General features: G+C 44.3%; 1 protein-coding gene across 2 annotated transcripts in view; it reads left to right on the top strand.

The window, feature by feature from the left end:
- Positions 1-7,907: 7,907 nt before the first annotated feature.
- EVL (Enah/Vasp-like) overlaps positions 7,908-16,648 on the top strand; it is a 77,336-nt gene continuing 68,595 nt past the window's right edge. For both annotated transcript variants that reach the window (XM_061997976.1, XM_061997975.1), the window contains exons 1-2: positions 7,908-8,048; positions 16,358-16,526. In XM_061997976.1, the coding sequence (XP_061853960.1) occupies positions 8,038-8,048; positions 16,358-16,526 (180 nt within the window). In that variant the 5' untranslated portion in view covers positions 7,908-8,037. The remainder of the gene's footprint in view (positions 8,049-16,357; positions 16,527-16,648) is intronic.

Below are 16,648 nucleotides of genomic sequence, written 5' to 3'. Positions count from 1 at the left end.
TGGCCACACAGCATGCCCAAAGCCTTGTGGCACCTCTTGTTTGCCTGGGGCTGCCTTCTCCTAGGATTTGCCACTGCTCAAGTGGTTTGCCTCTCCCTGGGTTATCTGGGAAAGGAAACCACCTCCTGACCACCCCTGCAAGATGCTGAAACATGCTTTTCTTTCCTAGTGGGAGAAAAGCTCATCACAGGTTGAATTGGTAGGTGAGAACCTGAAATGACTGAAATTCTTGCAGTGCCACAGTGAAAAAAGTCTCTTCTCCCTTTCTGGTGTGTGTGTGTTCTCCCCAGCACTGTGCTGGCTGGGCAACTGGAGCTCCTGCAGAGGAGAGGTTTGCCAGGTGTTGGAGGAGCTATTCTTTGCTACCATGGGTCTTTTGGTTGGTTTTAGCTTGGTTTTTAAGGTTGGTTTGGGTTTTTTTGTTACATTTGCTCAGTGTCTATCATTCTACAGAGAATGAAAGCTGTTTATTCTCCCCCACACAAGCTGTATTTGCAGATTTCTGTTGCCCTTCTCTGAAGAGACAGTGCTCCTTCTGCCAAATTAGCTGCAGCAGATCTATGACCTGGAGGCTGCTCTTCAGTAGGGTGGAATTAAACCATCCAATCTATGATTCTATGAAATGTGGAAGAATCTTTCTTCCAAAGCTCTGGGTTGTGAAAATTGTCACAAACCATAGGCATGACTTCTCCATGTCATGGACACGAGTAGTTTCATGGCTACTCCAGAACCTGTGCCATTGCCTGCAAGACTGATGCCAATCCAAACACCTCCTTTCCAATAGTTTTCCAGCCTTTTTGTACCTTCAGGATTTGCTGTTACAAGGGCTTGCTTTTGTAAGGTTTAAGGACACCAGCAACAGGCTACATGTAGCCAAAATGCTTACATTTACTGCCTGAAGTGCTTTTAGTAGAAGTTTAGTCCTGGATACTGTTACATATAAAGATCATCGGTGCAATGGTACTGTGTTTGGCAATAGCCCCAAGCTGATTCTGAAAGGGACTGTGCACGCCATTGTGGAGGCTTTGGCAGCTGTTGGCTGCAGGTGGAGGAGCTGATGGAGGCACTGGTGGAGGTGAGCAGCAATTCTTTGGGAGGCACTTGCTATCAGCCTCTAGTTTGCTCTCCTAATGAAATAAGGCTTATGCAATTGCTTCAGCTTTCTATCTGTCCCATCCTTTTCCTACCAGCTTTCCAGTGGCTGACTGGCAGACTCACAAGTGTCAGGCTGGTGTGACAGAGGAGTGAAACAGGGCCCAAACCACAGTAGAGCAAGGATGTTTCTTCCATTACTTGAAATAGCCTTTCCTCTTTGGTGTGTTGTGCATTGCAAACAACCTGCAGCTTTGATTTAGAAAAAGATATAGTCGTCTTGCAGAACCCAAACGCTGCATGCAAGCCAGTCTGCTGCACAAATGTGCTCAGGGATCTTTCTTCAGTTTTGCCACTCATCAAATATTTTTATCTGCCAGGCAATGGGGACAAATCTTTGCCAAGAAATAATGGAAGGGGAGAAGAAGGGGGAAAGGAAGGGGCTGCCAGGATAACTTCTGTTTTGTTAAGCGCTGTCAGTAGTTTTGGACAAAGGATTTGCTGCACATCCCTATTCACTAGCTCTCCTTGTGTTTATTTTTACTAAAGTAGTGTAAAAATTGTTCTCCCTGTTAAATTTAAGGGGAAAAAAATACCCAAACCCCCTTGCTGGTTACAGCATGTTACTATGCTAGTCATTGAGTGCAGCTTATTTACATTTGGTGACATGTAAGAGGGCTGTACCTTGTCCATGGCAGAAAGCTGCAAATGCTCAGACCTGAATATTCACTTTTTATCAGAATGAAGTTACTTAAATACATGACTCAGTTGTACAGTCTGTTGTTTGTGCCCAGGAGTAACATGTTATTCTTCAAACTGAAGCAAATCTGCAAGTATTGAGGGCATATTAGTTGCCCATCTGTGCAGACACTGGATTTAAGATGAGGCTCCAACAGGCCAGTATCATTTACCTTGTTTTACTGCCTGACCAGCGACACAGATGATACAGAATGTGAGTTGCTGCTGCAGCTGAAATTGCTAATGGGAGTTTTTCCACCAACTTCAGCAAGGATGGAGCAGGAATCGAGTCATGCAAAACAAGCTCAGCATTTTAGTATGTGTTGTAAGGGATTCTTGTAAAAGCTGATGCTTATCTACTGTAAGGCACAAAAAAAGGAGGAAGGGATGTGGATACTGTACTGTTGTTACAGGGAGGAGTTTCCACTGCATGTCCACTCTGGTGTGCTAGATGGTAATGAAAGATTAATGACAAACTGCTGACCACACCTACACCTAACTTCTGCAAGTTGTTTCTCTAAGCCAGCTATTCATTTCAACCTGTCCTGCTCAGAGAAGTGCAAATATCAGAAGGAACTGTAGAAATCAGGCCAGATATTCACCTTCTTGGCATTAACCTAGTCTCTAGTCCTCTTGCCACCTTGACCAATGCAATGCTGGCACATCTTTCTTCCCTAAACAGTAGAACTCACCAGCTTTTGCTGTCAGCCTGTGCAGCACAGTCCTCACTTTAGTACTGTCCTTTGGGCTGTGATTTGTAAGGACTGGTGTTGCTGTCTCGAAAAGCACTTTTCCAACAAATAGCAAATGTTCTCTGTCTGGCAACCTGAGCATCAGGCAGACACATGCCTTTAGAGAACTGCAAGTCATGAAAATACAGTGAAATGTCGTTTCTGATCATTTTTATTTTGTCAGCTTCTTCCCCTCCAATCTCTTACTCTGTTTTTACATGCCTTCTCTTCACTGCAGCAGCCCTTATGTCACATAACCTTTCCTTATCTTCACACCTGCTATCTTCACCTCACCCATCCACGTGCCTCTGCCAGGCTTATGATAAAAATACTTCCACCAGGTTATGGTGCCCACAACATGCTACAGAGGTGTCTCATGATGCAAGCGTCTGCTTAGTAGAACATGATGTCTGGTTTATGTTACTTAGTGGTGGGTAGCATTAAATAACACAAGTTAGTACTAGAAATGAGCAACTGCTAGTTTTGAGCAAGAATCTCCTAATCTGTCTTTGAGGCTATGTTAAATATAGTGTTTACTGTTTCACATTTAAACCCCAGTAATTTAGCTGAACTCCCCATAAATGAAGATCTACAACAACAACAAAAAGAATTCAGTTCAAATGCCCACTGCCTACAGCTGCTGAAACCACTTGTGACAATCTGTTTACTAAAGTCTAAGGAAAAATGCAAGCTGAAAGTGAAAACACATCTGCTGTTGAGCAATGTTGGGCAATAGCATATGCTTGGTGACATAAATATGAGATTGATTTTCTGTTGATACCCCAAGTGAGTTTGTATTGACACTCAGACCATTGCTAATGACTCTTTAGGTCAAGGGCATCGATCTACTTTGACATTTTAAAAGTTATGTGGAAAAGCTAAGTACACCTCTTAGAATCTGCAGTATAGAAGAGGGTTTGAAAGTCTATACATTTTAATCCTCAGTCCTTGGAAAAGATGGGAGATGATAAGCCTTGTCTGAGGCCAAGTGATGGAGCAGTAACTTAGCTGTGGCTGGAGCAGGTTGGGGTACTAGGGCTGGTTCTGTGCATGGAGGCGCCTTGTGCCCGCAGCAAGGAGATGCCCCTGCTGGTGGCTGCAGTGAGGTTGCTGACATGGAGGCTCAGAAGATACAGTCCATTGCACCACTGGCTGCCTCAAAACAACGTGGAAACGTTTGTTTAATAAGGACTGTAAAATGCCCCAGGCGCTCAGGGCTCTGAAGTACTTTCAGGGGGACTTTTTCTGGCGAACTTTGATCATATGAAATAAATTTCCCATTCTATCATAATGCTCCATTTGTTCCAAATGTGCTGATTTGCGGATGTGCAATTAGCTGACTCAGGCAAAAAGGCATTCTAGATATCCTGTGGATGAAGTGGCACTCCATTTCTCTCCATATGGTCTATAACTTCTTCCGTGCTGCTTAACGTGGGGTCTGGGCTTGCTGCCCATTGCTCATCACAGTTTATAGAGAGGAAAATTGAAGGCAGCCACAGAGTTAATTCTTTGCAATGCAACTATTTCCTTAATGTAATACCTAAGCTCTTTGCATCAGCCCAAACAGACAGTCCTTTTGAAAGCGTGTGAGTCCTGACTCTTCCCTCTGTGGAGTGAAGGGGGGACGTGGAATCATCTTAGGAAAGGGCACAGCTTGAACTGAGAGTTGGGAGCTTCCTGGCAGGAAAAAAATAGGGCTTCTCATGTCTTGCAGATCTCAAGTTCTTTAAAAGATTTGGGGAAAAGAAGCAATCTTCTGTTTTTCATGCCATCAGTTTCCTTGCCACTGCTGGAGTGGAACCTATTCCTTGTCTTGTCACTTACAAGCTCATGGTAAAACTTCCTTGGATCTCAGCAGTGGTGGGATTGCATCCTAAATTAATAGTCTCAAGAAGTTTCTCATTTATAGAATACACTCAGTGCAGAAACAATTGCTTTTCTGCCCAAGTGGCAGTTGGCACCTTACCTAGTTGCACGTGTTTAACTCCTGTCATAGGGTGTCGGAACATACAGGGTTAAACTTTCTGAGGACAAGGAATGGTTTTTGTCTCATCAGCATGTTAAGCAGTTGCAAATGTCAGTGTATGAGGAAATGCCTTACATCCAACAAACTATTAACAGCTGTGAAATTAGTTTAGTGAATCTGGATGTCTGACTGCCTATCTGATGTGCTGTCCTGTAGCATTTGTGCACGTGTCCACACAACTGGCTTGTAACTGATGAAATCTGAGGGTACAGTTTCAGTGTGAACTGTCAGATTTCTTAACCATGAGGTCATTACATGAAAGACATTGCCATATGCAAATTTGGAATGTTGTGCAATATAATAAAATGCCTTTTGGGAGCATCAGTGAATTAAAAACAACTGGTATCCGTGTATAAAAAGCTTTCTGGAAGGTGTGAAATATGTGCTTATTTAAAAAAAGCCTTAATCATGTCTGCCTTCAAATAGCTCTTAGGTGGTTACAGTCTGATTTCTGTTTTGTGGTTGCAATAGTCTTTCTAGGTGCATTCTATAGTGCATCGTTTCATTCTCACAAGCTAACTGGGTTTTGTAATTGGAAGTGAATCATTCTGAGGCTGAGACACTCACCTTTCTGCATTCAGCCTGTAGTTCTAAGGACTGAAAAAATATAACATTATTGTCTTATACAAATCACGTTTCATCCAGTGATGAAGCTCTCCAAAAGAAAGCAAATGGAATACTTGGATGTCTTTGGAAGATGAAAGCCAGCAGACGTGCTGCTTGGAAACCTATGGGAATATTCACATAAGCCTGCTTCTGTGTTCAGGAATCCTGCCCTCACACAGATCTCAACACATGACTGAAATAATCTGTTTATCCAGCATATGGTCCTTTGTGAGGACTGGATAGAAATCAGCTACTGGGTCTTATTTGTCATTTGTCCCAGAGTGCTGTTTCCTTCTAAGTGCTCCCTTTCTGGTCCAGGCCACGGAGGCATTTTAGCAATGCAGAGGGTGATTAGAGGCACTTCTGCTGGAATGTATGCTGCAGTGCTTAGTGAAATTAATTTGGCTTATGATGGGAACACTGAGAGGCAGTGCTGGGCTTTGTCCCACTTACTGACACTTTTTCCTGGTGTGACATTGGATGTGTCAGTAGTGACTAGCTCTTTGCTGTGCTTTGGGCATGCACAGTGCTAGCAGGATCTGGCAGGGAGAATGGGAGCTTTCAGGTGTGCTCGAGTGCATTTGTGTCCAGGGAAACAGTCTTTAGAAACAGATTATCCTCACTGATATTATGGTAACTGATATTTGTGTGTAATGAAAATTGTATCTGCTTGGTTTAGCAGGAAAGCTATTCTGACAACTTAGTGCTGTTTCCTTCCCCTTAAATTAGTGACTATATCTAGCCTGGACACTTGAAATCAGAGAAATAAAAAGGCTGCTCAGATCTCTCCTTAGTCCATCTTTCTGCATCCCTCAGCCTAGAGCAGTGGAGCCAGTGTGGCTGGTCTGAGCAATTAATGATTTGAGTCTGTAATTATTTGGAGGTGCATTTTTTAGGTTGTGTCCTTCTTTTCTAATACAAGCAGTATTCTGTGTATGCACGACCTCTACATTAATAGTCTAAGCAGTGTACGAGACATACAGAAGAGCTGCCAACTTGACTCCAACTAATATCCAGTTTTAAATTCGTGAAAAGCAGGATTTTTATTTAATGAAACGAGGTAGTGCCCAAAACCCACCCAGATCCCAAAGCAGAAAGGTGTAGTATCAGGAAAGTGCAGCCAAAGTGAAATCCTAGGAAAGCAATAGGAAAATGTTTCACTAAACAGGAAAAAAAAGATTAAAAAGCTCAACAGAAAAAGCTTTGCTTAAATGTCAGTGAGAACTTTATTTCTTGTTGGGTTTTAAACTTGACTCATTCCCTTCAGTCATACTGAGATTTACTGCAGAGGAATCAGGAGCTGCAACTGAACAAGCAACGCACTAACAACCGTGAGCTCAGCCAGATTTTCACAGCCATGTTTTTACTAGGTGCCATTTCACATATAGTTTCTGTAGGTCTTTCATCTGGACCACAAAAGCAACCTTTTATAACAGGAAAACCAGTGAATATGAAAAGCACTCTGCTCCTCTGCTCAGGCAGGGCAGAGTTTGTAGCCTTTGCTCCTCAACAGAAACTGTGCTGAAGTGTTTCTTTAGCTGATGAACCCTGCCAAATTCAGCCTACTTTTCACTCTTCTCTCTTCTTACTATATTAAATGGGGATATAAGGTTATTCACACGTATGTTGCACTCTGAAGACACTGCCAGGACATGAGGGATTGTGTGATCCCCTCAGGGTTGGCCTCCTTGGGACTCTACAGGTTTTGCCTCATTAGTGCAGACTTCAGAGTGACACTCAGAGAAAGCCAGTGTGCATGGCATGCTGCACACTGCCTCCATGGTAAAACCATGGGTCCTTGCTGTGTTTCCAGCAGCTCTGATGGGGACAGCCTGTTGCTGCGACAAACGGGCTCTTGGGGCTGCTGGTGACGAGGAGAGAGCACACACTACTCACCCTTTGGAGCAAGTTTTATCTTGTTTTTTCAATGTTGGAGGTTTCTTCCACGTCTTTCTGCGAGGTACTTGGCCAATTATCTTTTTGTGAAGGTGCATTTCTTAGCTCATGTGAAGGTGCATTTCTTAGGCCATGTGTTTATGGTGATGCCCCAAGTAGGACTGCAGGCTTGGAGAGCAAACGGAAGAAAGCTTTTGCAGTGGCAGGACCCCAAGTTCACCAAGTGTAAGGCAGGTCTCATCCAAAAGTGGTTGATAGGACTAGTCTAGTGGTTGATGGGGCTGAGACAAAGGCTGGACTCGATGGTCTTCAAGGTCTCTTCCAACTGAAACGATTCTATGACTCTAAAAGCTGTATTGCTGCGGTAGATGAGAGTCTGCATGCAGTAGCCCGGGCACTGTGCATGCCAGTTTGGGTTTAGGGCTGGAGCTGGCCCCCAGCCAGCTGTAGGCAAGGCCAGGGTGGTGGCAAGGTGGGCCAGGGGCCCTCGGTACAGCTGGGGCCCCTGTGCTTGGCTTTGCCCTGAGCAAACGCCCATGCCACAGATGAATAATAGCCGGCGGCTTTTTCTATGAGGTTTGTTTGCTTTTTCTCAGACAGTGAACCTGGGCTTTGAGAAAGTGAAGTGTTTTTACTATCCATGCCACCAATGAGGCAAAGGTGGTGCATCTAATCTCAATCTATATTGTTTGGACCTGTGGTGGTTAAATCAGCTGAAAGGAACAATACATTTCTTCTTTAAAGTCCCTTCCCCGCCCAGCCGTGCGAGTGTTACTTCCTGCCCTTCTGCTCTCTTCCCTTTCCTGTTTTGGTTGTAAGCCTTCTTAGAGACTCCTGGCTTGTCCCCCTGCCAAATCGTCTTCTGCTCAGTAATCAGGTGAAACAGTCTGTTTGGGTTTAAGGGCACGTGCGGTACTCCCGCGGGATTACCTGGCCAGGTCGTCCTCCATGGCAGGCACGTAAGTATCTGGGGACCACGAAGGATGGCAGGGAATCTGTTGGCCAGGGTTACTGTGACTGGATGGGAAGGAGAGCATGTGTTGTCATAAACACAGAAGGTCTGCCTCAGAGGGTAATTTATAACTGTATAGAATGGTAATTAAGCTTGTATGGCAACACTACATTAATATGCATCCCCTGGCAGGGAAGGAGAGGTTGACTTGACAGAGTGAGCCTCCTTCATTCCAGATCTGCCTCCGTCAGCTCCAAGGGAGTTGTCATAAGTTCATTTGCATTTCTTCTGGGACTGAAGGGGAACCAAGGCAAAGCAACACTAGCTCTAATGAAAGACCTTTGTGCTGATTTTCTGTGTTCAGTTATGAGTCTGCCTATCCTGATTATTAGTTCCGATGGTCTTTCAAAAGCCTTTGTTTATTGTCCTCCTGACATGTGGATATGGCTGGCCTGTGAGTGAGAGCCCTCAGTCATGTATTTTCACTTGGCAGTTCAGTTCTGTGCTTTACATAATGTGTATTTTAAAAGATTAGCTACTTCTTGGTTTTATTTCTGTAATCTGAGGGTGAAGGGAAATGACTTTACATTAATAGCAACCTGCTCGAGTTAAGTTGCTTTTTTACTGTTTCTGACTAGTTGGGCTCACAGTGTTTCCCCAGCCCATTTACTCAAGTTATTTTTAGGAACTTCTCAACATTCATTGATATTTATTTTTAGGAACTCCCAAAGTATCTCTTCAAGGTGGTATGCAAAGTCTGAAAGTGAACCACACTCCACTGCAGAAAGAAATGTCGCGTGAATCCAGGTGTTTACAGAGCAGTGGAGTTGCTCCGTGAGGAGACAGCACTGACCTGACCTTTAAGATTAGGTGGAAGTTAAAGGGAAAGTTCCCTGGAGCATGGCATGGCTGTAGGGGTCCAGCTGCCTGGCAGTGATGGCACTACTTTGAATCACTTACACTGCTTTGAATCACTTACACTTCCTCTATCAAGTGCCTTTTGCAAAGCAGTTCTTCTAAAGCATTAAGATGTTGAGTTGACTGGAGTTCCCCTTCAGATCATTTGAATTCTTACACGTTGCTTTGCACAACCTACCAGAGAAGTGATGGGTTAAAATTAACCCCACAGTGTAGTTTCAAAACCTCAGCAACACCAACTAAGCAGATGGGGGTGCTTATGCTGCAGCCACTCCACTGGATCTCCACTGATTGCCAGATGTGTGGTTTAAGTGCCATGGTGGACACTGAGAGGTCAGGACTCTCTGCAGGCTTTTGCTGGTGGTGCTGAGGACTGAGCTGTGCTGGACTGACAGTCAGGCTCAGGTGGAACATCTCCTCCACTGCATCATCGTTTTACACACTTTTTGTATTTCTACTCACTCCTCCCACGCTCAACAGCACTGAGGGGCGACAGGAGGTGATGCAAGTTCTTCAGGTCATGCCAGGATTGCATACATGTTTAGCAAATTTAGCAAGTTATCTCCCTAAGTACTAGTACCACTGCCTTAGTGTGGAGCCTCGTCAAATGTCTATCTTTTGGTTTCCAGATGAGTATGCCAATGTTATAAGGGAGAGTTCAGAATGAATGTTTAGTTACTAGCAGGAAGAAGAGTAGCTCTTAAATGCTCTTCCTCGTGGAGGTGAACTGCTGTTGATCTTGGTGTTAATCTTGCCAACTGTGCACCAGCATTTCTATTTCCTGCTCTGTAAAATATGTATTTATCTTGCAGGTGTGTCACAATGTTGTTTAACAGTCTCAGTCTTTTTGAGAGCTGCTTATGAAGGAGGCTTTGCACTTCTACTGTTTCCTTGTAATTACTTAATACTAAACTATTTAGATGCTGGCATTTAACAGAGGAGAAAGATGGTGACCAGGCACGTGCAGATGATGCTCAGTGCAAAAGACTCATCTCCCCCTGGCAGTGCAGCCAAAGCCCAGCACCAAAGGCACGTTTTCAATGTGTACATGCAAGCTGAGGAGACCAAAAAATAGCAGCTCCCCTGGGAACTAGGTTTCGACTTCAGGGTGACTGTAGCAAGGGCAACACTGTTGGAGAGGTTTCTCTGCAGACAGATAACCAGTAGTGAGTGTAAACAGGATTTCTGAGTCCACTGAGTCCATGGGTTGGTTTTTCAAGGGTTCTCAGGAAAGGGGACTCAGAAAAGCAAATGGGAAGAGTGCTTGTGCCACTGCCATGTTGTACATGAAACTGTGACTGCTGTTTTTCTAAACATCTGCTAGGTATCAGGTATCTGCACATCACTGAGGACTGAAAGCAGCTATTTGAGTGTTAAGTCCCTCTGGGTTTGCACTCCTCTTTAGTTTCATGGGTGGCTAAATGCTATTGTTTCACTGAGGTTTGGCTGTGTTGCTGAGGAAATGAGTGCTCTGGGACAGTGTTGGTGTGAACGATGGTGACACCGCTGTGCTGTGGGTCTGGTTGCAGAGGGAAGTAAGCTGATGTCCTCAAAGGAGTCACAAACATGACTGACATTGTGTTGGGGAAGTGAGGCTCCCAACAAGAAGCAGGGTCATGAGCAAAGCTGGTGGTTCATCTCTGCTGGAAACGCTGGAGAGTCATTGATTTCCATCCAACTTTTGTGTGTAACGAGCACAGATCTCAGATATGGTCTATGTGAGCCCAGGTGACCCAATGGATTTGTGTTCAGAGGGTCTCCAAGGTTCTTTTCCTGTAACTTCAGTTGTCAGGTAGAAATATCCACCTCTTTCTGTAAAGACAGATACTGAAATACTTCCCAGCATCCCAGTCATTATTACATTTGTTGTAGTGAAATCAATTGAAACGTTTAGCAAGGTAGTGCATTGGAGTTTTGAGTTTTAAATACTGCAGGGATGTCTTACTAATTTTGAGGTTTACACAGGTAAGCACTGCACAGACCACATGTCTCCATATACAGGATTTGGTGTTCACATTAGCTATTTCAGCTGACACTGAGAGAATTCTGTCGGCTTCTTAACTCAGCGTCAGCATCTATTTCATGAATGTGGGGTTTCACCACGCAGCTGTGACTTTCTGCAGGCAGACTCAGTGGAGAAGCAGAGAAATGTGTTAAATGGCTTATGAGTTACTTTGTGTCCCCCGTGTGCTGAGGGTTTGTCCCCAGGCAGAACGAGCCTTGGGCAAAGCAGTGGTAACAATTCCTGACAGCAACAAGGATGACAAGGTCATTCCAAAGTATTTTTAATTATGAATCATTTGGGGGGTTGTGTGTGAGGGAAATGGGTGGGAAACAGAAATTAAAAGGAAGGTAGATGTTTGTGAAAGCAGCTGTTTGCATTTCCTAAGAATACCAGGAGATGGCTTGTTTGAAGGTGAGAGAATCCCGAGCAGCTTGAAACAAGGTAGATGTGTAAGAAGTTCAAAGCATGGCAGCTTGATTTGTATCAGGGGAGCTTTCACACTTTAAGGGAATGTCTGCCCCAGTGAAACAGTTATACCTGTAAATATAAAGGATAGGGGAAATCTCCTGGTCCAGCTGGAGCAGATCCCATGAAATTAGGTGTTAAACCCCTGGTTAGTTGCATTCATTTGTTACACTTCTGTGAGCATGATATGATGACCCTCTGCAAAGATTTTATTCATAAGAAGATACCTTCTAAGTAGAAGAAACAGGTCAGTGAAGGAGCAGTGCAGCTTGGCCTCTCACCTTTTTCTCAGTCCAAGACAGGAGGGAAAAAGCCTTGAAGACCCTCTAGAGCCTTTCTACCAAAGACTTCCCTCCAACCATTTCCTCCCTTTCCCCTCCTTATTCTCTATGCCAGATCTGTTGTGGTTCAGTTTTGAGCTTTGTGTTCAAATGCATATGGATAACCCACAGGGCTAGACAGAGTGAAACAGTAATTTCTGTCATTTCATTCCTCCCTATGCTTCCTCATCCTGTGTGATTATTTGCAGTCAGACATGTAATGTCAAGCAGCCTCATTGAGTCTCATGTGATAATTCACAAAAAAATACAGCTATTTTCCCTGAGGTCCCCAGTGTTATCTTTTCTACACTCCTTTGTGGCTCTTTTTATGGCTATGAGTCCACGGTAATCATCAATTTCCTAAAAGCCAGGAGGAAAGGACTGCATTTTTCAAGTTCTGCACAGATGAGAGAGACATTTCTAGGTGAAGTTGCCTTAAATTTTGTAATTAAGGTCCCTCAGTGATGCTAGTTTTGTCTCTTCTACACATAATTGCCTATGGTGGAGACACAGATGAAAGACTGACCATTTGCATGTTAATGTAACATAAAAAAATCAACAGGGCAATTGGTAATATCTGGGAAGGTATGTGAAAGTGGATGAATGTTCACCAGCTCATGTCCATTTTCCAGTTAACTTTTGTGTGTTCTTAAAGAAAACAAGGAAGTTCTAGAACCATAGAATCGTTGTGGTTGGTAAAGACCTTGAAGACCATTGAGTCCAACCACTTACACTACCAGGCCAGTCACTAAACTAACCCATGTCCCTCAGCACCTCGTCTATGTGCCTCTTGAATATCTCCAGGGATGGTGACTCCACCAGCTCCCTGGGCAGCCTGTGCCAGTGCTTAACAACCCTCTCAGTGAAAGCGTTCTTCCTAATGTCCAATCTAAACCTCCCCTGGTGCAACTTGAGCCCATTTCCTTGTGTTCTCTCATTCACTACTGGACAGAAGAGATCGACCCCCATCTCACTACAACCCCCCTTCAGGTAGTTGTAGAGAGTGATCTCGTGTCTCTCCTCAGCCTCCTCTTCTCCAGGCTGAACATCCCCAGCTCCCTCAGCTGCTCCTTGTAAGAACTCCTCTCTAAACCCTTCGTCAGCTTTGTTGCCTGTCTCTGGACACACTCCAGCACCTCAATGTCCTTCTTGTAGTGAGGGGCCCAGAACTGGACACAGTATCTGAGGTGTGACCTCACCAGAACCGAGCGTAGAAGCTCCACTCATGACTTTGTGTATAAATACTGATACCTGCCAGACTCTGCTCATGGAGTAGGAATGTGATTATGCACAATAGTGTGACTAAGCCCCATATTTATTACCTGTTGTGTGTAGTTGATGTCAGTATCAATGATGTACAGTCCTAAAAAAACCCCACAAAATTTAGTGGAGCTTTGTGAAACTGATGTTGCTTGATTTATGTTTAAAACAGTGGACTCCACATAATGCAATACAGAGGCTCTCCCTCATCTTTATGAGAGGAACATGTTCTGGTCTGTTTCCAGGGAAGCCCCTTAAAGCAGCAGAGGGAGAGCTGTGCTTTTTGGGAGTGGGATGAGTAGGCAGTTCTCAGGCATAAAGGGTTACACCTCCATTTAGGGTGAGACAGCAAGCTGGCAATTGATCCCTGGGGGAGTTTTAGGTTTTGAAAGATTGATGAAGTACTTTGCAGGAAAGGATTCCCCTTGTGCTGTACTTGTTTCATGTTCCTTTCTGTTGTTTCACTGGAGGCCAGATAACAGGCTTAATCCTGTTTCCATTCAAACGAGCGATGAAAAACTTCCATTGACTGCAGGGAGAGCAGGGATTGAACCTGATGCGTTGCTTTATGTTCCAGTAACAATTGGTTGTCATTGCATTAACTAATGCTCCTGGGGCCTACATCCATATTTCAGTCGTGGGGTTATAGAGGGGTTCTCTCCTGCAGTTCTTATTGGCAGCAGTCTGAAGGCAAAGTTGCTGTTTCCACTGGACTCTGGATATGTCGTTGCAAATGATGCCATGGTGAGGCCCTCACAGCTGGATGGTTAACTCTGTTCTCTGTGTTGTAAGTAAGGATGATTTAATTAATCTTGACTCATTAAGAAGCAATGGCAATTGTGGGTTCCAAAATTCACTGGAATGGGGATCACGTTGTGTCCCAGACTCGCTCTGATGAAACCAGTGGTGTGCTCTTACTGACCTTAGTACAGCGAGGAGCAAGGCTTGCAGAGACCAGTGAGGCCTGAGAAGGACCTGGTGTCACGCTGGCTGAGTGTCACTCAATGTTTTCTGAGAGCCCCCAGACTCTCTGGACAGGGGGCTACTGTAGCCCCAGGCAGCTGGAGGTGGCATGAGACATCTAGTAGCACAGGCAGGTGGGCACCATCCAGCCACAGGACTGCACCAGAGATTCTTTTCAGCCATTCCATTCCCACATGGCAAAGCTAATGCAGTGTACTTGCCTTTTGGATGGTGCACTTCTCTTCCACCTTCCCCATCTGTGAATGGCAGACTGAGAGTCCCCAGGCAGCGCTGGAGGATGCAGACCCTGCCACTGCTGCTGGCCTGCAGCTCCTGCACCAGGTGGAGGATTAGGCAGGCTGGAGATAGCTCAAATCCCTCAGCTGCTAGTGTCAGATTCAGAGAAGCTGCCATGAGACATCAGCTTACCTTAAAAAAAGGGATGGAGAGGTATTTGCTGGGTAAGTACATCAGCAAAGGCACAGCTGTTCCACGGGTATCTCGCATAACAAAGCACCAGCATCGGTTGGATGAGCTTGACTGTATGAATTCTGAAGAACACAAGTAATGTTTAGTCTTTCTGATGTGAATATGTTGCTCCAGTAACACAATCCAGTTTTCTTACTTGTTCTTTATGGAGATGTCTACCAGCATTGCTGCTCCCTCTGTAAATGCTGTGAAGAGTTTCCAGCCTGGAAGAGGTCTGGGGGATGCTCTGCACAGTGACTGATAAAACAAGCCAGCATCAGTAGGCTTTAGTGTACAATGGGACATGTGTATACCTTGGAAATCATTTGAGAGACACAAATCAGAAGAGATTGAAAATTGCTGCTGTAGTCTATCAGTTAATACTTACAGTAACATACTCCCTTTCATTAAAGTGATGACAGCAATGGGAGGGTTTGGGTTTGCAACAGTTGGTGTAATTCACCAGCAGTGTAATTTGATTCCATGGCAATTCAAGGATATGGTTTAGGACCACACATGAGCTTCTTGTGTATTTGGAAAGTGAGGCATTACTGAGCAAAATCAAAGCAAATAAGTATATGCAAGGGAGGGAAAAAAAAGGATTTGTGTGTAAAGCGGATTACCACTCCATACTGCTCTGCCAAAAATTATTTAATACGGCTTGGACTAAGGAAAGGAGGTGTACCTAGAAATATATATGGGTCTAAAGTTAATAGGACAGTCATGAATTTAAGGTCTTTGCAGGACATAAATCCTAACAGTTTTATGTTCTCCTAAGGTGCTCTGGTTGGTTGTTGGATATCCCTGTTACAGCTGAAGATCACACATCTCCATGATTTGGAGGATTGGTTTTTTTCCTTTGTTTAAGGAACTTTTGTTTCCTCTGGTATAAGAAAAGTGACTGGGAAATGATTAGGGTGGGAATTGAAATCCTGATCTGTACGGGCATGTCACCTCAAGAGTGTTTGCCACTGGCATTCCTTGCACATCAAACCTGTGTTTGAGCATTATTGTAGTATGTATGTTAGCCACAAATATGCAAGCAAGAGGTGAAGAAGTGATGAATTCCTGTGAGTCTACAGAGCAAAAATAGTTCTATGTTAATGCTATACAGGCTGCCCAGGGAGGGTGTGGAGGCTCCTTCCTTGGAGGTCTTCAAGACTGGCCTGGACACGTTCCTGTGTGACCTGATCTAGGTGGGAGCTGCTTTGGCAGGGGGGTTGGACTGGATGAGCTCTAAAGGTCCCTTCCAACCCCCACCATTCTGTGATTCTATACAAAATAATGCACCAAATTCCCCTTTCCCACTTTCTTTGCAACCAGGATGAAGGAAAAAAGAGTTTGCTGTGTGTTGCACTGTGTATTCTGGGACTTACAAGTGCGTCAGTGGGGCCGGGTGTTAGGCGTCATCTGGATTAACGTAATTGATTTCTTTGGTTTACCTAACGTGGCTTTTGGTTCAAGGGCTGCTTGCTTCCACTTTTAACTGTGTAACTCAGCTGTGGATGTCACGTTGATTTTGTCAGTAAGCTGTAAAATGTTGGTAAGTTTTCAGGCAGATGTGAAAGGCTTCGCTTGCCGGTAGGTTCATAAAGCAAACGTAACGCTCGTACTGTTGGGCAGTTTTCATAACGTCTGCATGAAACAAGTTATTCCTCAGGGCCATATATGTTTGGAAAGAGATTACCAGTTCAAACCAGCATCACACTGGAGTTTTTAATGTTTCTGAACACACACATGCCAGCTTTAATTTAACAGGCAGATTGCATTTGAAGGATTAGCAGACCTCTTCCAAAACGTACGTTCTAAGCGGTGATGAGAGTTTCTTTTTGTTTGTTCTCCTTTACATGTTTTTTGGTAGCACACAGAAAATTCACTGTTTTTTTGCCCCTGATTTTGTTGTTTTTTGCTCTCCAGCGAACAGAGTATTTGCCAAGCCCGGGCTTCAGTTATGGTCTATGACGATACCAGTAAGAAATGGGTGCCAATCAAACCTGGACAGCAGGGATTCAGCAGAATCAACATATACCACAACACGGCCACTAACACCTTCAGGGTAGTTGGAGTTAAACTGCAAGATCAACAAGTGAGTAAACGTATTGAGTTGCTTGTAAATTAACCTTTGATCTCATTTGATACTGTGACTTGTGTGTTTAATGCAGTCTAGCAACGTTTACAGCTCCCTGTGAGGTGCCTATGAGTCTGTTT

Source organism: Colius striatus, chromosome 6 (genome assembly GCF_028858725.1).
Source record: "Colius striatus isolate bColStr4 chromosome 6, bColStr4.1.hap1, whole genome shotgun sequence".
NCBI lineage: Eukaryota > Metazoa > Chordata > Aves > Coliiformes > Coliidae > Colius > Colius striatus.
The sequence above is the reverse complement of the archived record's forward strand: the minus strand, read 5'-3'. Positions and strand labels throughout refer to the sequence as shown.